Below are 23803 nucleotides of genomic sequence, written 5' to 3'. Positions count from 1 at the left end.
CTCACACACACACACACACACACACACAGAGGCATTCATGCAGGGTCTTTAGGCAACGATGTATTCGATATAGAATTGAGCTCATCTGTCAATCACTGGTTTGGTTAGTTTTGAACGCAGCATACTTGACATGTGAAGTTAGTCATCGCGGTAATTTAATCATCGGCTGTAATTAAAAGTGAATCATTTAAATGTGCTCGTTGTTTGCGGCCCCTCAGATGTCTCCGCAGGCTTGACTGGATGTTGAAGGAAAACAAGACGGAGTGTTGGGATTTCTCCGTTGATTCATCTGCACCTCATTAAACAGCTGCTTTTTAAGATTCAACCTGTATCTGGATGTTTAAACTGAGTTAATGAAGAGTAAGACACAGTGCGAACGGTAAACTTCCTTCAGAGCTCCATACTGTGCTTGATAACAGGACTGATCTGTGGGTTAAACCACAACCTCATAGGTTTGCTGATGTCTGTTTAGGCCTCAAACCTCCACTGACTGTGTGCTTCCAGTGGGCAGTATTGAGGGATTATGGGAGTTGGAGTTTGTCATGATTAAAACCACCGTGTTCTGCCTCCCTCACCTATCCAGACTGCGAGCCCGAGGAAGTGTCCGACTGGTCCTTCGATGAAAACTGTCTCTTCTGCTGCTTAAGACGCGAGAAAGTCAAGGTAGGAGACATCACAACATTACTGAGTAGAATTACATGACTTTAATGCCATAACTGTCAGAAACCGGTGGGTGTTCTGGCGTTCGCCTCACAGCGTTGAGGTCCTGGGTTCAGAGGGTTCCTGAGCCAATAGTGCATGTTAGGTATTACTGTGGTTCTCCTGCTGTTGTGGGTTTGGTTTCAGAAGTGGAGGAAGACGATGAAGTAAAAAAACAACATTTAAATTAATATAGCAAATAACAAATTATGCTAAAATTGGTTATTGTGTTTTACATAATAATGATAAACTAGAAATACTATACGTAATGTAAAACAATGAGTTGTAACTCATTTTTATTTATGTTTATCTGCGTCGGTGCCACGTCATATCATACTATCTTTCTGACATACAATGCTATGACTTTTATAACATTTATTATGACACACTGTACTGTAACTTTTTACATTTTTTGTGACATAATATACTGTGACTATTTTATGACTTTTTATAGCATACTATACTACGGCGTTTTTATAACTATACTATGACTTTTGATGACATATTTTTTGACATAAAATCCTCTGACATTTTTACGCGTTTTTATGACATATAATACTATGACTTTTTGACATACTAAACTATGACTTTTTATGCCTGTTAGCGACACCACTTTTATGACTCTTTTCACATACTATACATCTTTTCTGAATATTTTTACATACTATGTTATGACAATTTCTGAATTTTCTCGACATACTATACTATGACTTTTTTATGACATTTATTGACATACTATACAATAACTTTTTTATGACATTATTCAAAATACTATAGTATGACTTTTTTATGAAATTATTCTACATACTATACTATCACTTTTTTTCCTTGACATTTCTCAACATACTTTACAATGACTAGTAGTAGTAGTATAGTATGTCGAAAAATGTCATGGAAAAATTTAAAAAAAGGTCATACTATATAGTATGTCGCAAAAAGTAAAAAAAAAAAAATCATAATATAGTATGTCGAAAAAAGTAAATAAAAAAATTCATAATATAGTTTGTCGAAAGAAAGATTAAAAAAAAGTCATAGTATAGTATGTCGAAAAAAGTGACCCTATTAATAATAATGCAATGGAGCAATTATACTGAACAGGAAAAAAAAGTCATAGTATAGTATGTCGAAAAAGTAAAAAAAAGAAGTCATTGTATAGTATGTCAAAAAAAGTAAAAAAAAAGTCATTGATTAGTATGTCGAAAAAAAAGTCATATTTTAATATGTAAAAAAAAAGTCAGTATAGTATTTCTAAAAAAAATTTTATAGTATAGTATGTCGAAAAAAAAGTCATAGTATAGTGTGTTGAAAAAAAAGTCATTGTATAGTATGTCGAAAAAAGTGACCCTATTAATAATAATGCAATGGAGCAATTATCCTGAATAGGAAAAAAAAGTCATAGTATAGTCTGTCGAAAAAAAGTCAAAAAAAGTCATAGTATAGTATGTTGAAAAAAGTAAAAAAAAAAGTCATAGTATAGTATGCCGGAAAAAAAAATAGTATAGTATTTCTAAAAAAAATAGTTATAGTATAGTATGTTGAAAAAAAATAAAAAAAGTCATAGTATAGCATGTTGAAAGAAACGTCATAGTATAGTGTGTAGAAAAATGTCATTAAAAAAAAGTCATAGTAGAGTATGTTGAAAAAAGTAAAAAAAAAAAAGTCATAGTATAGTATGTCGAAAAAAAGTCATAGTTACAGTATCCATGGTTAATGTGAGTCCATGGGTGGAGTTAAGGACTCAAGGACCATGGGAAGCGTAGTTCACTGTCTCTGTCACCATTTTGAATGGTGAGTCTCAGGTATGCCGAAATACTGTATGTCATGAACAAAAAAAATCATAGTATAGCATGTCGAAAAATGTCACTTAAAAAAAAATCATAGTATAGCATGTCGAAAAATGTCACTTAAAAAAAAATCATAGTATAGCATGTCGAAAAATGTCACTTAAAAAAAAATCATAGTATAGCATGTCGGATAAAAAAATCAAAAAAGTTATATTAAAGTATGTCGAAAAATGTCATAGTTTATTATGACAAAAAAAAGTCAAAGTATAGTATGTAGAAAAAAGTAATTTTAAAAAGTCATAGTATAGTATGTCTATGGATGCTTCCCGCCTAATACAGCACTTATTCTAATTTTGTGAAGTACTTTCTGTTAATTTTTTAGCTTTCTGGAAGCTCCACATCGTTGTCTCTCCTCCTCCTCCGCCTGCATACTTGTTATTTGTGTTGTTCAACCATCATGGTCTTGACCCCAATTTAGCTTATGAAAGGAACGCGACATAATGATTTGGAGGTGTGTGTATGTGGAAGGAGGAGGAGGAGGAGGATGGTGACATGGGTGTAAATTAGTGAGACTCCCACAGCAGCAGCAGAGAGGCCGGCAGTGACTCCTCTCAGAGTTTCTCATCGGTTAAAGAGTGATCGGAGCAGAATAATAATGAGTGTATTGGACCAACTACTACACACACACATATGCAGAGACATGGACATCATGGTACCTGTTTCTGTGTCTCCTGCTGTAGACAAAGCTTTCATGTGATGCACCGTTGGGCGTGGGGGGTAACTGCATCGTCCGCTGTTTGACTCCAGACGTGGGCTTGACGTGTGACATCGCCATAGAGGGTGTTATAAACGCCACAGGGGGCTAAAGAGACAAAGTCATAAAAAACAACAAGAGAAAACACAAATGTTAGGAGGGAAGCAGAAAGATGGATCAGTCACTCATGCTCTATTAATTCATTTGTTGATCTTATCACATGCTCTTGTATACATTTCAATAAAGGTAGTTGATGGAAACGAGCCCTGATTCTATTCTATTTTACAGAAATGTACTTAAAACTTGTGCAACAGTTGAATGGAAACTAAAGGTATATCTGCTGCTTTTAGTTTCTTCTCAAAGGTTGTTGACAAAATCCCAACTCAAGGTCAACCTACTTGCTTGTTCTGGCCCTTTTGATCATATCACGCGTTCTTCATCAGTTAACTCTAAGCTTTCCGTTACTCAGAGTACTTTTTAAGGACTCCTTGTCCATGTTTTCCCTCTCCTTTATTTTTGGGATGTGAATGAACAAGTGAATGAGGGAGGGAAGGAAGTTGGGAGGGGGCGTCCTTCCCTCTGCCGTTGCTTGTTTTTCAACTTGACCCCAGTCCGACCTCTGAGGTCGGCCATCTGTCTCCTAAAAACATCCTTGCTTCGCCGCCGACCCCCTCCATCAACCCCCATCTGTCTCTCCCGGCTCCGCGTCCCTTTTTCTGTAGAACACTTGCTAGTTGCTGCAGCACTCACCGACTTCATGAGTATGTACATACAGAGTTCCTGAGTGTAATACAGTAATTACAGAAGACTTGCTCGGACGGAACAAAAAACAATCAAAATCAATCAACAGAGCAAAATCAATTTAACAAAGCCCAGCCGGGATTACAGGAGATCTTTTCAGTCTGACTGGTCAATAATGATGTTAGCCACTCGTAGTGTGCAAATCATCAGGCAAATAATAAGACAAAATTTGCAGCAGCCTTAATTGTATTCCTCTACTCACTCAATACAATCTTTTATTCTTCTGTTAGGGCTTGAAAGCTCGCTCTGCTTCACTGTTATTACCCTCTGCTTGTTTGTGAAATGCCAGAGGAGCTTCGGTGGGCGGGAATCATTGATTCATTGATCTGAAGCCGTGCAACTGCCGGCTAGATAGAGAGAGCGCTGAGGGGGTTAAAATAAAGAGAGGATGGAATAATGAAACCCTTAAAAACACACTCTCATCTCATCTCCGTTTGTTGCTTTGTCTCTTGCCATCGACACAAACAGACAAATACATTCACTGTTAAGTGTTGTAATGGAAAAGGATGGAGACGTCTACATGGACCTGCAGCTACAACAAACATTCTGTTGGCTTACACAGGCTATCCGCAGGTTTCAACAAGTCACATTTAAGAAAGAAGAAAGAGTCTTCTTTTTAAGACCTTTTTAAGACCATTATGAATGCAATTTAAGACCTACTTCACATCCATACTGGCAAGAAAGTACTAAGGATATGAAAGAAAATTGGAACCCCGGAATTACTTGCAAAGTAAATTAATTTATTCACTGAAACACATTCCTTCCAGCAGTTTTCCCAGTCTTTGTTCCAGGTTTTCACAGTTTTTAAAATTGTGTACATTTTAAAGTTAAATGCATCAATCTGGTGCACTTTGAAAGCAAAATTAAGCGACTAGATCTTGTGCTCCTGTAAACAACGTTGTGCTCTAGCAGTGGTGGACTGTAGGCTACTCAAATACTGTACTTAGGTACAATTTGGAGGTACTTGTACTTAACTTGAGTATTTCTATTTTATGTAACTTTATAGCCCGCTTCTACTCCACTACCTCTCAGAGGGAGGCCAGTCCGCCCCGGTTAAGAGTCGCGCCCGGAGCAGGGGAGTGCCTGACGGCACAGCGAGCCCTCACTCCACGGCCCCGTGGAGCCGCAAGCCACTCGCCCTCCCCCCCCGGCCCGAGCCGAACTAGAGCAGTGTGCCGACTGTCGCGTAGGAAATGCTCCCGGTGAGGGCCAGCCAGCCAGCCAACCAGCCAGCCATCCATCCAGCCAGCCCACCCGCTGTGAAGTGTAAAAGTATTTTCAGTTCATTATGAAACTGTTCATAGCACACATGTAAAGAGGCGGATGGAGCGGCTTTCACAAACATAGACTGCCGCTTGCAACGACATTTATAAAATCCAACTGGTGATATGAAACTGTAATAAAACATCAACGGGGGGGGAAGGAGTTTAGTTTACTTTAGTGATGTTTTTTGCTGTGGTGGCGAAAACGTTATCAGTGGAAACACTGCTGCTCCCGCTTTGCAGCGATCAAACCAAAAACCCAAACAGACGGCTCGTTTCCCTGCACTCCCCTTTCATGTATTAAAGAGAACAGCACTCCCCTTGACTGCACGTGAAACGGATGTGCTCCGATAAATTCTATCCGGGGAGCACAGCTATTCCCTTTTGGTTCCGTTTTATAGTTTTGTTATGGCATGCTCAAAAAACAAAACCTTTAGAAGCAAGATAATACGTTTCTTTTATTAAATGAAAGTAACGTTGATGATTTTTAAGACCTGACAAAATTGTATTTAAGACATTTCATGACATTTTAAGACATATTTAGGCCTTAAATTCAGGTTATTGGATTTAAGACTTTTTAAGACCCCGCGTGAACCCTGTCACACAGTTGAGCAGAACCATGGACATCCACAGCTGGACGTGGTTAGTCAACCACAATAGAAAAAGAAACTGGTGGTGCAGCAGCGTGGGATGTGATCAGGACAGAACTTTACTCACTCATTTGTCTCGTTGTGTTTGTCTGTGTAGGAGCACAGCGTAGAGAAGGGTGGAGGCAGCCAGGTGCTGTCGGAGCAGTCTCGGATCAGCCGGCTGGAGAGACAAGCCCAAGACTTCCTCAATGCTGTGTTCCACAGAAAAGGTAACACACACACACACACACACACACACACACACACACACACCTCATCAGTTATTTCATTATCTTGGTGTATATCAGACAAGAGAGAATATTTGGTTAATTCTCGGGGGAAATCAGTAAATATATACGTAGAAGGGAATTTCACAAAAATGATCCCTATAATGGAATATAATACCAGAGTGTATTATATATTTCACACATTTATTGCATTTGATAAACTTCTCTCCTAACTGGAGATGAAACCAGACCATTTATTTGGTTTTGTTTGTTAGAGCTCTGTTATGGAAAGTAATGGAATATTATGGAAGTGATCGCAGCGGAAATCCTACTTTTTATTGCTTTTTGTTGCAATCAGCCGTCGCCTCCGTTGATGATATGAAAACAAATCAACTCTCCCATGCACGATCAACAAAACCAAACCGTGGTGATGTCACATGTTCTTGTCATGGAGTAGTGAGAACGTTCTGCACAGTGTAAACTTTTCTACTAGTTCTTATTTATATTGTCTTTAAGGTGTGCCCACACTTTGGACAACTCTGCCTTTTGAAAGAGTCAGCTGTCCTTTGGGATATCTGTAGTTTAGTGTTTTTGTTAGGGGGGGAGGGGGGAGACCAGAGACATTACAGCAGATGAATTATTACAAAGATGTGAACTACTGTTCAAGGTTTTTCAGGTGATAATAAACAGTAATTCAACAGAACAATAAGATATCCCAGCATCCGTTTTAGCACACCGGTAACTACAGCTAACCTTGCACGGCAGCTAGATTCTTGCGATGTCTCGAGATCACGCGAGGATTGTTGGATCAAATGACACACGAAAATCCATTTCGTCAGGCTCCACCTAATGTGTTTGTGTCTGGTGAGCCGCACAACGGACCAATCGGCGTCCTGTGAGAAGCTACTCAGCTACAGGTGTGGCGTTAGGTGTGTGTGTTAGACCCTGTGAGACCTTGGCGTGAGACGACTAGACGACACAGAGAGGCGACTGTTCGTTTTAAACAACAATGGCGGCTCCTAAAAAGGTTAGCGTAGATGCTGCAGTAGCATCAGTTAGATCAGAACTGGAGAGTATTTCTTCATTGACAGAAGAGCAAAGAACGGTGCTGAAGGTGATGATTTCCTCTTCAGTTAGTTTCCCTTTCGTTAGTTTGATTGACAGATGGTTCTTTTTGAAAGTGCCGCCCCTTTTCCAAACAGTTTCTAATGACGGCTCCTCAGACCTCTGAAAGGGTTCAGGTTAAACTACGGCACAACCTACATACCGAAATACCAAACTCATGTGTTTAATACAACACAGAACTACAGAAGCTTTTAGTTTTATCTTCATTGAGTTATGGAACACTAGGCTTTCATCAGGAAGGACAAACGTCTCTGTCTGAGGATGGTGTGTGTGAAGTTGTGTGTCATTTGGATAAAAAGGGGATCGGGGATGGATTCCTGAGGGACATCGGATGGAACTTTTTCAGAGTTTCACAATTGGAACAAAGACATCTCTGCCCTCCAGGTAGACCCGAAATCGGTTAAGATCTGGGCCAGAGAGGCCGACCCACTTTCCCGACCTGTACCAACAGTGCCGTCATTCCTATGAGAGGCCATGTGGGAAACTCTGTAGAAGGTTATTTTACACGGCAGAGAGCTGAGGAGCTGAGGACGGGAGACTAGTGATATCACCGGTGGACTGTACACCGATCCTCAAGAGAAACACCACAATCAAATACATGAACACAGCTCAAACTATTAAAGACTGTAGTAGGTAGTAGTAGTAGGTAGTAAGTGGTAGTAGGTAGTCGTAGGTAGTAGGTAGTAGGTAGTAGTAGTAGGTAGTAGGTAGTAGTAGGTAGTAGTAGTAGGTAGTAGTAGTAGTAGTTAGTAGGTAGTCGTAGGTAGTAGGTAGTAGGTAGTAGTAGTAGGTAGTAGGTAGTAGTAGTAGGTAGTAGGTAGTAGTAGTAGGTAGTCGTAGGTAGTAGTAGTAGTAGTTAGTAGGTAGTCGTAGGTAGTAGGTAGTAGGTAGTAGGTAGTCGTAGGTAGTAGGTAGTAGGTAGTAGTAGTAGGTAGTAGGTAGTAGTAGTAGGTAGTAGTAGGTAGTAGTAGTAGTAGTTAGTAGGTAGTCGTAGGTAGTAGGTAGTAGGTAGTAGGTAGTCGTAGGTAGTAGGTAGTAGGTAGTAGTAGTAGGTAGTAGGTAGTAGTAGTAGGTAGTAGTAGGTAGTAGTAGTAGGTAGTAGGTAGTAGTAGTAGGTAGTAGTAGTAGGTAGTATGTAGTAGTAGGTAGTAGTAGTAGGTAGTCGTAGGTAGTAGGTAGTTGTAGTAGTAGTAGGTAGTAGTAGTAGGTAGTCGTAGGTAATAGTAGTAGGTAGTAGTAGTAGTAGTAGGTAGTCGTAGGGAGTAGGTAGTAGTAGTAGGTAGTAGTAGGTAGTAGTAGTAGGTAGTAGTAGTAGGTAGTAGGTAGTCGTAGGTAGTAGTAGGTAGTAGTAGTAGGTAGTCGTAGGTAGTAGTAGTAGGTGGTAGTAGTAGTAGTAGTAGGTAGTCGTAGGGAGTAGGTAGTAGTAGTAGGTAGTAGTAGGTAGTAGTAGTAGGTAGTCGTAGGTAGTAGTAGGTAGTAGTAGTAGGTAGTAGTAGGTAGTAGTAGTAGGTAGTCGTAGGTAGTAGTAGTAGGTAGTAGTAGTAGTAGGTAGTAGGTAGTCGTAGGTAGTCGTAGGTAGTAGTAGTAGGTAGTAGTAGGTAGTCGCAGGTAGTAGTAGTAGGTAGTAGTAGTAGGTAGTAGGTAGTCGTAGGTAGTCGTAGGTAGTAGTAGTAGGTAGTAGTAGGTAGTAGTAGTAGGTAGTCGTAGGTAGTAGTAGTAGGTAGTAGTAGTAGGTAGTAGGTAGTCGTAGGGAGTAGGTAGTAGTAGTAGGTAGTAGTAGGTAGTAGTAGTAGGTAGTAGTAGTAGGTAGTAGTAGTAGGTAGTAGGTAGTCGTAGGTAGTAGTAGTAGGTAGTAGGTAGTCGTAGGGAGTAGGTAGTAGTAGTAGGGAGACAGGGTTGCAGAGCATAGAGGCTGACTAGGGACCAGAGATGAGACCAGGGGTGATGCCTTGTTCACTGTAGGACTAACTATAATTAGTCACATGAGGATTGCAGCCTGAATATTGAGGGCCAAATATAAAACTGCACCTTGGTTGATGCAAACTTCCAGCAATGTTGAACCGTGTTGGGGCTGATTACCCTTCAGGCTATTTACGTTATTCTGGTATCAGCAGGCGGAACGTCTAAAGACTACAGTTAATACTAAACGCTGCTGCCAGGCTTTTAACTCGTACCAAGAGAAGTGACCACATCACACCGATCCTTCTGCCCGTCACTGGTTACCTGTGAGTTTTACAATTGATTTTAAGATTTGACTGCTTGTTTTTAAAGCCTTGAATGGTCTGGCTCCTGCCTATATCGGTGATTTGCTGACTCCCTATGAGCCTGATCGATGCTTGAGATCCTCTGGCAGGAGATCCTATTAACAGTTCCAAAATCCAAACTGGTCAACAAAGGTGACGGGCTTTTGTCATCCTCAGCTGTGGAACTCCCTACCTGAGGATCTCAAGCAGGCAAACTCAATATCTTCCTTTAAATCTCTTCTTAAGACTCACTTTTATATGTTATTTTCTGTATTTAGAGGTATTGATTCAAATGACTAATCCTTTTGGAGGATGTAGTTGTTGGTGCTGATGAACGGTATTGCATTATACGGAGAGAGGTTTCTGTTATTTATTATTCCAAACTGCTTAATGAACCTAAAGTAAATGAGAGTCCTGGTTTAACATTCAGAAGTGATGGATGACGTGCTTTAACTTTCTTTATGGTGCTTGTATTTACCTGCACCGTCAGCTTCGGTGAAGGTCTCAAATCGGCACCCATTCAAAGTCAGAATATTTGCTGAGTTGCCATAATGATATATAATAGTGTATCATGTTCTGTCCTGAGGCAGGCAGATATTTAGTGACAGAGGAGAGCTGAGCCTGGGAGACGGAAGCTTGTGTTGGGTTTTTTCCGGGAGAGAGTTAGGGAGGAAGCAGATGTCTGTCCAATCAATGCTCGGCCCTAATCAATCTGGCTTCACTCACACAGGCAGAGCTGCCTGTGGAGCTGCCATATATAGACCGATAAACAGTCACACAGGCCTCGGCATGACGGGACACACACACACACACACACACACACACACACACACACATTAATACAGTAACAGACCTGTCAGGCACAAACACTGTGAAACAAGTGCACATTTATCAACTTGAAGGGATGCGGGTGTTAGCCAACGTAACTGATCTGCCGTACGCAACGTTCTCTGATGATACAGTAACAATCCCTTTAACAATAATCACATGTTGTTTTGTAAACAAGTCATTTTAATTCTATAAAGGGGAAACAGTCCACTACATCAGGGCAAGCTGTTTTAACATTTAATAACTCAGCTTGACTATCTGGAATTAACATTAGAGATATCTACATTACATTGTGACTAGTCAGAGTTCTTATTCCAGACATCTATAACCTCATTGTGACTAGTCCAAAGGACAGTTAGAGATATCTGTAGTTCAGTTCTGACTATCCTTAATAACAGTTACAGATATCTATAACCTGATTATGACTAGTCAGAGTTGTTGTCATGACGTTACTCATCAAGGCTTCCCATTGGATATCGGCCCAACAAAGCAGAACGGTGTCAGCAGAAGCTTTTGCTAACTTGGATAGTTCGGTAAAGTGTGAAAGATATTCACATATTCAAACTTCCCGGATCAATAACTCATCAGAGAAACGTTGTTAAAACACCAACGAGGGCTCTTTCTACCTGTAGCGAAGTACACAACGAGCTACAGGCTCATCTTAATCACAACCAGCCTTTAGTCCTCCGAGCGGGACACATAACCAGGGTCTGAAATTAGCATCCGCCAAATGCGGGTAAATTGCTGGCAGTGGCTGGTGGAATCATCAGGACATCCGCTGCTTTGGCAGACAGGGAAACCGCTGGGGATGATAAAAGAGAACAGTAGCTGTCTGATTCCTCGGCATCTCATGCCTCCGTGTCTACCGATTCCTCTCATTGATGCTTTCCGACAGTTATGCTGCACAATGACGCAGACGCACGCTGCATCATGTTTCAGTTTGTTTGGGACCGGAGACACGGTGGAGAGAAAAAAAAGCTCTCAACAGCGTGGCGCTACTAAACCTGAGAGGATGCACCCTGTTTCTACCTGATAAAGAGACACTGTGAACAACAAACCTGTGTTTACATCAGCAGGAGGAGAGTTAGTAACGTTAGCTGTTAGTAGCCGTTAGCAGCACAGTGCTGATGGATAAATAACGGAGATACTAACGTTAACGGAGGTGCCATTGAGTTATTATTATGAGGCGATAGAGCTCTGCTCAGCAAAAGGACTATTGGGTGAAGGTAAATTACAACGTTATCATGATGTGTTCAAATGTTACCTCGTAAAATTAAGTTTTTGTTGATAAACTTGAATAAATCCAGTTGTTTGAAGGAGATGTTTTCACATCAATATAAAATAGATATTAGAGAGAGAATTATCAAGATTTTTTTTTTTTTAAATCAAAGTAAATATTTAAATAATCATAATCATTTAAATTGTATGTTTGTATGCAAATAACCACTATAGCCGACAAGAGCAAAGTAAAGTACAGTACTGAGTACAGTACCTTCCCTCCCTCCCTCCCTGGAATAGGGCTCCCCCAGAAGCCAAGGTGTAATTCCAACACAGTAATTCACCGTGTATATAATGTTTATTATGTTTAAAATATATGGAACATTGAATGACATCAGATTTAAAATGTTATTCCTTCATTTAGCGCAGAGATTTCAAAAGTGGCATATAAAAAATAATACTTGTCTGTCACAGTGGCAGGAAGGAATTTCAGATCCTGGATGTAAGCATTTGCAATCCCAGTGAATAGTATGCCTGATAAGATCCTTTCTGATTGAAAGTCGCAAAACTCCCGTAAAAAATAGATCATTTAGCTTTGCTTGAGGAAACCAAACATTACATCCTTTCTCAGGCAGCTTCCCATCTCCGGGTTGACAGGAGGATTCCTGAACTACTCAAGGAAATGTTTCTGAAAATAAAAATGCAGCTGCCAAATCCCTGTGCTTTGTTGCAGCGAGGCGACAACTCTTGTGTACATTTGTACAAACCTGTAGTGTCGCACAACAGCCATTTCCTTAGAAACACAGCACACACATTCACTGCACGCTGGGGTTTCCCCAGGAGGTTTCCCAAGACGGCAGCATGAAACCTGCACCTGTCAAAACGGAGCTGTAGAATTCACATCTCCAGCAAACTAAACCGCTTCCTGGGTTTTCTGTTCCATTGTGGCAGAGTGGACAAAAAGACCACCCGGTGTATCTACATACAAGGAGAACTTATTGGGTCTTTGACAGAACAGAATGTCAGTTTAAGCTCTATTAGTGCCACGTCAACGAGATCATTTCAGTGGCAGGGATTACACAGAGCCATGTTGAGGTGGAGCACAGAAATTAAATAACATTAACACGGGATTAAGCAATCGATCACAAACAACACCTACGTACCGCTCTGTGGTACAGCTGGAAGGAGATATAGAAGAACATCAGAGGTACAACTAAACTGGAATAAAAAGCTTATAGATGACAAATACTTCCGTATTCCCTTAAATTTGATTTGTCAAATGGATTTTGTTGATCAGTACACGGAGTTCATAGTTTTCCCACCTCTTTTATCACTACGTCATTGCAGCTGACTGCAGAGCAAGTTAGACACTAGTTCTAGGAGTTCATGATTTAATGCGGGAGGACATTTTATTTCTTTTGTGTTTTCAGAGCAGCTCACTGTCGTCTTTAAAACATCAGACAGGCTTTCACTCCATCTGTTTTCAACCTCTTTGTTTTCTTGCTGTTTTTGACAGTTTTCTTTTCACGTCTAACATCTCCAGTGTTCGTTGTCACGGCGGTTTGAATCATCTGTAAAACATTCTGTAACTTTCTTTTGTTAACATCGTGTGTTTTTACAGTGCTTCAGAATAATCTTGATAACGGTTATCACTTTTCAAAACAAAGTGTTTAAAACAGTTTAGGGATAAACCAGAGGAATAAATAGAAGACAAGCCAACAAGGATAACAACTAGTAAATTAAAACTGAGTTAAAGCCGACTGTCAACCCGAGCTCTTCATTAACAAGTCAACTTTAGTCTCATCTGAGCCTCAGGCTGTTCGCTCGCCCTCAAGAATCAAAAGTTCAAATGAATAAGTACGATGGATAATCAGTGGTTTCTACAGTCGTTTTCACACATTTACTTTATTGCTCCTTTAGTTGGAGCCCACAAAACAGCAGTCAAACTGTGAAACCGAACTTGTACAAATGAGTTGAGGAAAGCTAGGTGATATTTTGAAATAACTGAGGAAACAGGAAGCATGTTGGGAAAGCAGATGTGTAAGGCATGTACCTGCTGTACACTGATATCATGGTGCCTTAGTGTTGCTCAATAGGGAGGATTAAGTGCTGCATATACAGTATATGTGTATATATATATATATATATATAGTGCAGAATAGATGTGATTTTTGGGGGGATTATTTCAGCATAGCTTCAGGATTAGATTTTTGGGCTGATGTATTGTTTGGAGGATTTAGGGTTTGACTCAGTGGCACGCAACATATCCAAATCATATAGCTGCTGGTTCTAAAGAGATGAGTGCAGTTGACTTATCTGGGACAATGCCAGATTAATGCATTAATAACAAATGACTGTGTATGAACCAATGAGATCAATGAACGGTGTTTGATGTGGGGATGTTTTGTCGCAGCGGGGGATAAGTGGAGGTTTGGTTTGGACATGTGACTCTTCGTGGTCTCCTGGTACTTGTTGCACTTTGAAATAGTTCTTTAATTTGCATTGTGTATTTCACTGTGATGGGGACTTGTATTTTACAAATGGAACAAACAAAGTGCTCTGATTAATGATCAAATCAGACTGATATGAAGTAATACAATATGATATGATATGATATGGAATGATAGAAAAAGGATATCATCTGACAGGAAATTGTGAAAATGGTCATTACAATTTCCCAGAAGCCCCGAGCAATGTCTTCAAATTGCTAATTTTGTACGGCCAAAACACAAAGACTCCGTTTACACTGATATAAAACAGAAAGAAGACGCAAATACTAAACTATGAGAAGCTGGAAACAGAGAGTATTTGGCATTTTCATTTGATTAATAATCACTCAATCATCAAAGTTGTTGGTGATTATTGGTGAGTGTTTTGCAGCACTACTTTATGGTATCATGGATTGCTATGAAAACTCTGATGTCTATCTCCATTTGTGTATTCGAGTGAACACAATATTCAAGAACAAATCATGGCTGAACCGTCATGCATAAATTGATCTGATATACAAATTCTAGTGACAAAGTGCTTAACGTAAGAGTAAGAAGATGTAGGTAGAAGGTATGAGAGCTCCAGCTGACGGATGGCTGGCAGTAATCTGCTGTACACACTGATATCACGGTGCTTTCATCGTGGTCAATAGGCAGGATTAAGTGCTGCTTCTGAGCCATTTTTGGATTATTTCAGCATAGCATCAGGATTACATTTTGAGGATGAAATGGGATAAATAAGCTGGTGAACATGACTGAAGGAGTTCCTGGAGGACGGGATGCTGACGTGTTTGTTCCTCTGTTGTTTTTCTCTCCAGACCTCCCAAGTTTCTCAGAACCTCACATTCCTCTAGTGGCTCGTGAGATCATGCAGCGAATGATCCGCCAGTTCGCTGCCGAATATACCTCAAAAACTACTCAGGACGACTCGCCCCCGCCCAACGGCACCATGAAGGACCAAAGCCTGCCAAGAGCGGCGTCTCTGGTCGCGGCGTCTCTGGTCGCGGCCCCGTGCTCTCCGCCTGGGCCCGGGCCCCTGCCCGCGCCGAGCTCCCCTCAATCGTCTGCCTCCTCCTCCTCCCCGTCCCCGACCCCGGGACCTGGCCTCAGCCCCATCTCCACCGCCGCTGCTGCCGCCTCAGCACCCGCCTGCACCCAGAGCAGCAACGGTACGGGAGCCAGTAACGGTGGAGGAGGAGGAGGTACGGCTGCTGCCTCTGCACAGAATCCCGTCCTCAGCAAGCTTCTCATGGCCGACCAGGACGGCCCGCTGGACCTCTCCGTCAAAAAGAACGAGGTCGACCCAGACCCCAGCCAGCAGGGTGAGCACAACAACACATACTTGTTTTTGTCACTTATGAGAGCATTGTGTTGACTTTCATTAAATACATACAAAACTATCTAAGCCAGGCTTTATTTTAAACTTCACCTAAGATTCTAACCTTGAGCATCTCTTAACCCTAAAAAAAACAACCTCAATAACCTCCTGGCCCCAGTAGGCTTGCCGCCATAGTCGGTGTTACCGGTGTTACACGGTGGTCGGGCACACACCGGTAACATTACGTACCCATCGTCGTTTTTCTTTTTTTGAATAGAAATAAAACACATTTAGTTCATTTTGGTGTATCAGCGCCGTGTTATCAATACATAGTCATATGACGGACAAACTGAAAGTGAATGCATCGTCTCTGTACGGCGTCTCAGACACACGAGAGAGAGTTGACAGACAAGACGATGGCGAAGGATCTGGTGTCAAAGCGAAAAACAAAAGCGCCTATTTTGGCAATACATGGGATATAAAACCAGTACTATAAAGGAACCGTTACGTTAACGAGGAAATCGCCATGAGGAGGACGGAGCGTTTACAGCTGGTTGAAACCTGCAGCATCGCAACGAAAGGTCAAAATAAGCACAGATATCGACCGTCATCTTTTCTTGTATAACGTCCGGTGTAAAGTTTATTAACCGGTGGGGAAATGTCCTCACCGTCACATCCCTACCAAACATTTGACTTTATTTATACTGTTACTACCATTTAAAACAATACAAGAATTAGAATTTTGGAGTGTCAAAAATCTACAATCTTGTAAAATGAACATGTGTTTACAGTTTACTGTGAAGGCAGCAAGGCCCTTTTGACAGTATATTGTTTAATTCATATTTAGGAAGTCTGTTTAAAGGGACATTTTCTTAATTTTCTAGTTTGAAGAATGAAATCCCACATTTTGCCGGTGATCAAACACAGAACAGGAAAGTTTCCTCTCGTGACATCCCTAGGCAACATCTTTAGATCCCACGTTGCATTTTCATCATAGGTAATTAAAGTATCTGTGCTAGTAGTATTGTGTAGTATGGTGGTTATCCATCTCAATTCAGATTTGGCTACTGATAGTTATTGGGTATAATATTTGCATGAGAATAGAATGTAGTAAACAGGCAGGAAAAGAGAAAGAAGCATGTGAGACATATATAAAAGCATATTCACATGTTGGAGTGTGTAACAGCCGATATCAGCGATCATTGTTAGCCTACATTCTGAATTTCTACGGTGAGTAAAAGATACCAGGAGATATTGGGTTTGTGAGAATCGCGTAAGAAAAAGTCACGGTACGCCGAGGAGTAAAACATGGAAGTGGCGGTAATGCGTACCGGTGAGTACGGGCCACCCTCGAGTACTTCTTTTGAGTCACACTGACTATGATTGGATCCTTGATTCACGTTGTCGCTTCTCTTATTGACAGCGAGCGTTTTGTTAATAGTGTCAAGGTGATGGAACATGTTGTATCATCTGATGTGTAACTCTAACTGCAGACAGATGACTGTAGACATTCAACACATTCATATTGGGCTCATGATCAGATCACTGGAAAGACATCATATCTTTTGGATTGAACCTTCGCAGCTCTGAAATGTAGCTCTGAGCTCAATCTACATTTAATCAAACCAAACCAGCGGGGGGGTCGGCGGCATTTTGATCAGCGAACAGGCTGCAGGGTTGAAGCGTCAGCTCGCTGTTTTAACCCCTCAACCACCGTGTGACCGCTCACCCACTTTAATACCAGCTTTTTGGAATCTGCTTACAGTAAGCCTCCGGACATTTTTACAAAAAAAGATTTAGGCATTTACGTCCACCTCACGCTCGCACATTATCTCCCTCTCTCTCTCTCGCTCTCTCTCTCTCTCTCTCTCTCGCTCTCTCCCTCTCTCTATCTCTATCTCTCTCTCTCTCTCTCATGAACACAGAACACCTTTTAGACACATTCGGACTGATTATCCTCAAAGCTGGATCATATACACACACACACACACACTTATTTAAAATGAAAATGCTCCACCAATTTAAAATGTTGACATTAACAATGAATGAAATTCCAACATGTAATGTGACAGGATGCAGTGATGAACCCACACGGAGCTCTGCAGCTCTCTAGTGTTCCGACACGTTTACTGTACGGTTCAGTCTCAGTACGTCGTCAACCGTGTATCCAGCAGCAGCAGGCAGCTATTTCATAAAACCAGCTGTGATGAACCCTGTGCACTAACCTGCCCAGCAACACACAGCAGACACAGCTACAGACGAGCTGTTGAACATAGTGAAGCAGCTTAAGAGACAACATTTAGTTTAGTTGGTGGAGACAAAAACAGCGAGCGTCTATACTGCCTACACTCAAACAATTCATAAATTACTAAAATAAAAAATTGACAAAACATTCCATAATTAAGAAAGATATTGATATTGACAGGCAACGTGCATTCAAATCATTTTGGGGATATTTCTATTTTTTACCACATTTTACGTGCCAAATATCTCACGACCCCAACAAGTAGCATGTTTTGCGGTCACATTACTTGGAGTACCTTCACAGTCCCTTTCAGAAACAGTAGCTGTGTTTCAGTTTCATCAGAAGTTGGCGATATAGGCTACGCTTTAAGCATGGCTGTCAGTGTTTGACTGCTTTTGGTGGGAGAGGAGGCGCTAGTCACCACTATAACCTTAAGCCAACCTATGGCATTATACACTGCATTCATTATTCTAGCGGCTAGCAGACTTTTCCTCTATCACACCTCTTCTACTCTTACTTGGTTTGAAGTCACTGCATTTCACAACAAAACAATTGGTTGAATTTCAGCTCGCATGCACATTTAGGCTAAACGTTGTTGAAACAGAGCAGCCGATAGTGGTAGCGAGAGCAACGAGTTAAAGGACTGCCAAATGTTTGAATGCCGTCTCCATTCTACCGATTCCATACAGCTTTTCTGATGCGATACTGAATAATGTGCATAAAAATATATTGATGGAACCACGGTTAGTGATGTACTGTACTCTAGTCTAGTTATATGAAAACAAGTATGCTAACGGAGCTGGAGATGTTAATTTACATGTTCATTAGCTCAGGAAGGACCTCATTAGTGTCATTTATCATGGTTGTTATCCCTGGACACTTTGTGACTCGAGTGCATTTTGATTAAGATTCATTTTAGAACCAAAATTCTGTGCACACACATCTTTGGTCTTTGGTTCCTAGTTATAAACTCTTCACATGTGTATAATGTATATACGTACATACTACCACTAACATGACCAGATTAATCTATTTGTGTCCCCTTTGGGCTGTTCTTCACTCACAATATCTCCTCATGTTTTCTTTTTTTTGTCCGATTAAACAACAAAAAGCTCCTGAAGATTAGTGCGGCAGTCACGAGTCCTGTGCCCATATAGGGCTGTGGGGGGTTGGAGGGTTCAGAAGGTCAGCTGCACTTTAGGGATTACACCAGCAAAACACTGAGATGGATGACGGAGTTAAATTTATCGGTATATGTTGGCATTTCTGTGTGTATTTTATAATGTCAGGCTTTATTAAAAAACAATCATTTTAAGACTTTGTTGTCAAAACCATCAGATACAAATAAAATCGTATCCATATTCTTGCAGGGTTACCGCACGTCCTATACAAACCTGGAATGATTTAATACAGCTCTTTAGTCATAAAAAAAAGGTCTGGAAAAACATTAAACGGAGCCGTGGCGTGGCGGCTGCGTGCGTCGCGTGGCGGCTGCGTGCGTCGCGTGGCGGCTGCGTGCGTCGCGTCAGGTGTTCACACCAGCTGCGTTTCTGCTGCTGCAGTCCCTTTCTTTCTACATAGAGTTTACCTTTCATAATGGCTATTTCATTTCATTATAAATATCATTTATATTTATTTTAGACAGAGAAAGGTTCAGAAACGTGTGGTAATTTCTAAATAATCTGCCATTAAAACCCTGTACTATATTCATTCATGGAGCTCTGCAAGTCACTGCATGTTCTACAACAATGTCCTGCACATATTTAAGAAAAAAAGCCTTGTGTTAACAAATGACGGACTTCTGTCCACAGAAAAAAAAACCACTTCAGGGCTTTTATTTTGAAATGAAAGCAGGAAGTGTTGATTTAAGAATAAGTATTTATTTTTTTCATCTCCATAACTTATCCTACAGATAGACACATTGAAACTGTGGTAATGTTGCTGATGTGATGTCAATATACAGTCAATAGATCACCTTCTCTGTCTGTGACAGGCTGCTCTAACCTGTTAACACAGACGGTGAAATAAAAAACAACAGACAACGCAGCCGCCATGCGCTGCTGACGTTCCTGGTGTGGACGAGGCTTAAGTGATGAGAACCATAAAAAATAAACATGTTACAGATGGAAATCTTAACCACTAAAGAGTATGTCATTTTGTGTACCTGTTTATATATATTACATAGTCTGATGGTTAAAATTAAACAATAATAATTTGGAGGAGTCAAAGTAACCTTAGTTGCAGAAACACACTTTTACAAATTTTTGCTGAAAAAAAATAACCGTATTTTTAAAAAGATCACATCTAAACTAAATCTCACTCAACTTTATGTCCCCTCTTATGATGATATATATATTTTCTGCTCGTGTGTGCGGTGCCCTGATTTGCTTGACAAACATATTCACAAGTAAAGTGAGATTTCACACACAGCATGTTGCCGTGTTTCCCAGACTTCATCGCTAAAGTGTCACAGACAGTCCACCTGTTCTGAAGCACGCAGAAGATACACAACATAATATCTCAAGCTTTTTCTGTCATCTAACCACAGAAATAAGAAAAAAAAACATACGTTTTCATACGCAGACACACATAAACAAGCTGTTAACATTAGATGCCGATTGATTTCATTAATAAACAGAACAATCAGATCCACAGCATCCTGCCTCATATATATAACTCACAAGATTATCTGATCTTTCTTTCTGCCTCTGGTTCGTTCCTTCGTCTTCACTAATGAGTTTTGTTTTAAAAGGTAAATAATAAAAAAGCAGCTACTCTCTTAGCTTATTAGTTAATAAACACAATTATAGAACAGTTGCCGATATAGAGAACCGCTCAGGTTAATCAAATCCTGATTGTGATCCAAATCATTCTTATTGTTGCTGTATAAGAAGGCGTTAAACATGTCTGGTGAAAAGGGTAATAGGAGAACAACATGTTTTTGGATGAATATGCTAAAAGAAAACAGATCTTACTAATTAAATAAAAATATCTGAAAAAATCATCAGGAATGTGGCAAGAAATAACCGACGTGATAAACTACTGACACAGAGTTCGGTCTCCAAACAGACTTCTGATGCTGTTCATCAGTGGAAGTCGTTGCTATTCAAGGCACCTGAAGCTGAAAGTGGAGCGTTTTCATCACTGCGTCAGCAGGATTAAAGAATAAAACCTTATTTATGTAAGAATATTTCCTAAGGACATACGGTACATTGTCTGGGCATTGATCCACAACCTTTAACTCTACCTTACCACTGATAAAAGGAATGAATAAAAAGCTCCTTTATTAAGTCATGTATATATGGAATACATTTCCTAACAATACAAGGTACATTTTTAAAAGAAGGAAAGAAAGAAAGAGCAGTGTTCCTCTGGGGACCGTTTAGTTAAAGTAAATGAACAGATTTCCTTTATGTGATTAGAACCTTCTCAATCATTTAATACTGGATAGTCAGAGACTGAATTAATGCGGTTTGTGATCCACTACAGTTATGTGAATATTGAGAGTCGAGCGCATTGAAAAAAAAGCCTTTTTCCATTGAACTATTTATATGAAAATTTAAAATGCGCATTAAAACAGATGGATGGAAGTAAACGGTACATTTTCAGCTGTACATGTTTGTGAACTGTTTTTTATGTGTTTTTACAAAGGGTCATATCCGGGTTGTTTAGCACCAAACAGCAGCAGGAGTATCTGTTAAAGTTGGGTAACAACTGATAAACTTAAAGGGACTCTATGTAAGAATCAGAAATGTCTTGTTAACAGCGACACCTGTGGCCGTTAAGTCAAAGAAAGTCAGCGTCCTGTTGCTGGCGCTTGTGCTCTCTCGACATAGACATGAACGAGCATCAATCAAAACGGTGAGGAGACACTAGATATAACTTTGCGGTTTTGGTGCTTCCGTGTAGTTTGTGTTGGAGTCTGAGTCTGAACATCGTAGCCACACGCGAGCGCACATCGGACACCGACCCGATTTATACGTGGAAGAAGTTACAAACAGTCCCTTTATAAACTCAATTACACAACTACATTTTACAGAAACATTTGATATTAGGGAGGCGTCGATACCGATACCAGTATCGATACTGTGCTCATCTACTCGTACTCGTAATGATACCACTCTAAGGTGGTGCGCCCGACCCCGCGGGGCCGGGATCCCACCTCAGCCTGCATGCGCCGGCCCTCACTTTCATTGCGCCACGGGGTTTTGCTTGCACCCTCTGATTTGCGCGTGCGTTAGACTCCTTGGTCCGTGCGCCCCGAGCCTTTCCAAGCCGACCTAGAGCCGGTGGTGGCGCATCGCCTCGTATGCGGGACTCCCCAGCCTGCCGTGTGTCGCTCACACCCTTCAGCTGGCTGTTAACGAGGGTCTTAAACCACAGAGAAGTACTCGTATCGGTACTCGGTATCAGCGAGTACGCAAATGTCAGTACTTGTACTCGGTCTGAACAAAGTGGTATCGGTGCATCCCTAGTTGATATAGTTTCTGTCTCTGCTTTAAACATTAAGGCCAAATCACCAAATTAGACCCCAAAATGTGCCTTTCTCTAAAATGCAGTGTATTATACAGTTTACTGCTTAATAAGCATACAAAATTATGAACTTTCACAAATTCATAATCAGAAGTATTTCCATTTGTGACTTGCCGTGTTTTCTTTGACATGCTTTGAATAGGATTTGAGCTCAGTTGAGTTAAATCTTGTTTTCCTGTGTGTGTTTATCCTCAGATGGCGTCCTGGACCTCTCCACCAAGAAGAACCACAGCGCAGGCAACCTCAAAACCTTCCCCGGCTTCTCCCCTGAGCCCGGGGTCAAAGGGTAAGATAACAGGATTAGTCCTAGTCAAACTGGCCTCCGTTAGCGGAGCGCCGCGGTCATGTGCCTAAAACAACATGGGAGAGGTTAAAGTAGTCCCTGCTGTTGTGTTATTGCACTGCACTTCCCACAAAGCACTTGTCATTCTAACACTAAATTCTGTGTGGAGATTTGGCCCGAGGGGACGATGTTATACTCTGACTCTGTATCCAGATGCCAAACCGCAGTAGAAAGATTGATTTCACGAGAGGATGACAACCACCACAGGCTGATCTTATCAAGTTCTCTAACAAATGTGCCTTTGCACGTCCATGCAGATACCATCAGACTTAACCGAAGACGGTTCCCTACCTGCAACAAGCTACAAGTACTCTGCCTCTTTTGGTTATATAACCGGTACACATGATCAGGGATGCAAGGTGCTCTGTGTCACTGTGTGTGTGTGGTGCTTTCAAGCGCTGGTATGGAGTTGTGACATCTGAAACTTAGGCTGTAAAATGCTGTCGCCCCCAAAATGAAACAGGATGTCAATTCTATTGCTTCCTACATTAAACAAGGTATTCAAGTCTCTAAAGTCTGACATTCTAGCATTATAGCACATGAATGCATCACAGTACCAACAGCAAATTTCAGCACATCTGCAGAGCAGCCTGCAGAAGACTTGAAATGAAATGCGGTAACTGGGAGAAAGCATGCAAAAGCACTAGTAACATTCTGGAAAGGATGCATGAAGCAGCACCACAGGGCGCAAGTTAAACTGCCAACAGAAGAACGGTGCGCTGTATTTCAGGGGTTTTCCTGGCTCAAAATGAGCCAGAGGTAGTACCATCCTGAACTTTTGGGGGCCGTGGGAGCCGCTAGCCCCTTTCACCCCAGGCCCGGGCCTTTCTGAGTCCAACCACGGCAGTGTGCGGACCGTCGCAGAGGAAACGCACCCGGTGAGAAGCGTAGTATTTTCGGTTCATTATGAAACCGTTCAGGCACACATGTAACGTTGGAGGCGCATGGAGCGGCTTTCCCAAACGCAATAGCAGCTACAAATGACAGAAATCCATCAAGTGCAATGCATTACGCATATTAGACAATAGTGTTTCCATGAAGACACCTGTCACAGTTTTGTGGAGAGCTTAAGGCGGGGCAACATTTGACGGCGGCGGCCGCCTTGTATTTCTGTATGCAGGAGAAACCCTGCATTTGTAAGCATTCTGCTCACCTCTGCTCATGCCTCACTGAAACATGCAATGTGTTGTTGTTACCAAGGTAAGTTAATCAATAAGGTTGTTAATAATGTGAACGCTGGCACTAGCTGAGTCAGAGTTAGCTGTGCTACGTTTGGAAATATCTGTAAGTATACTACTGCGTTAT

The 23803-nt window shown here is 41.1% G+C and overlaps 1 protein-coding gene and 1 long non-coding RNA gene across 2 annotated transcripts in view; one reads left to right on the top strand and one right to left on the bottom strand.

The window, feature by feature from the left end:
• The window catches only part of lcor (ligand dependent nuclear receptor corepressor), a 116312-nt gene that overhangs the window by 76875 nt on the left and 15634 nt on the right, over positions 1 to 23803 (top strand). The window contains exons 3-6 of the mRNA XM_037764239.1: positions 584 to 663; positions 6048 to 6159; positions 14878 to 15381; positions 22351 to 22441. Coding sequence (XP_037620167.1) covers positions 584 to 663; positions 6048 to 6159; positions 14878 to 15381; positions 22351 to 22441 — 787 coding nt within the window. The remainder of the gene's footprint in view (positions 1 to 583; positions 664 to 6047; positions 6160 to 14877; positions 15382 to 22350; positions 22442 to 23803) is intronic.
• LOC119485044 overlaps positions 691 to 23803 on the bottom strand; it is a 30911-nt gene continuing 7798 nt past the window's right edge. The window contains exons 2-4 of the long non-coding RNA XR_005206163.1: positions 6018 to 6141; positions 3200 to 3345; positions 691 to 825 (exon numbers count right to left, since the gene is read on the bottom strand). This is a non-coding gene — a long non-coding RNA (uncharacterized LOC119485044). The remainder of the gene's footprint in view (positions 826 to 3199; positions 3346 to 6017; positions 6142 to 23803) is intronic.

This window comes from Sebastes umbrosus, chromosome 3, assembly GCF_015220745.1.
Source record: "Sebastes umbrosus isolate fSebUmb1 chromosome 3, fSebUmb1.pri, whole genome shotgun sequence".
Classification (NCBI taxonomy): Eukaryota; Metazoa; Chordata; class Actinopteri; order Perciformes; family Sebastidae; genus Sebastes; species Sebastes umbrosus.
The sequence above is the reverse complement of the archived record's forward strand: the minus strand, read 5'-3'. Positions and strand labels throughout refer to the sequence as shown.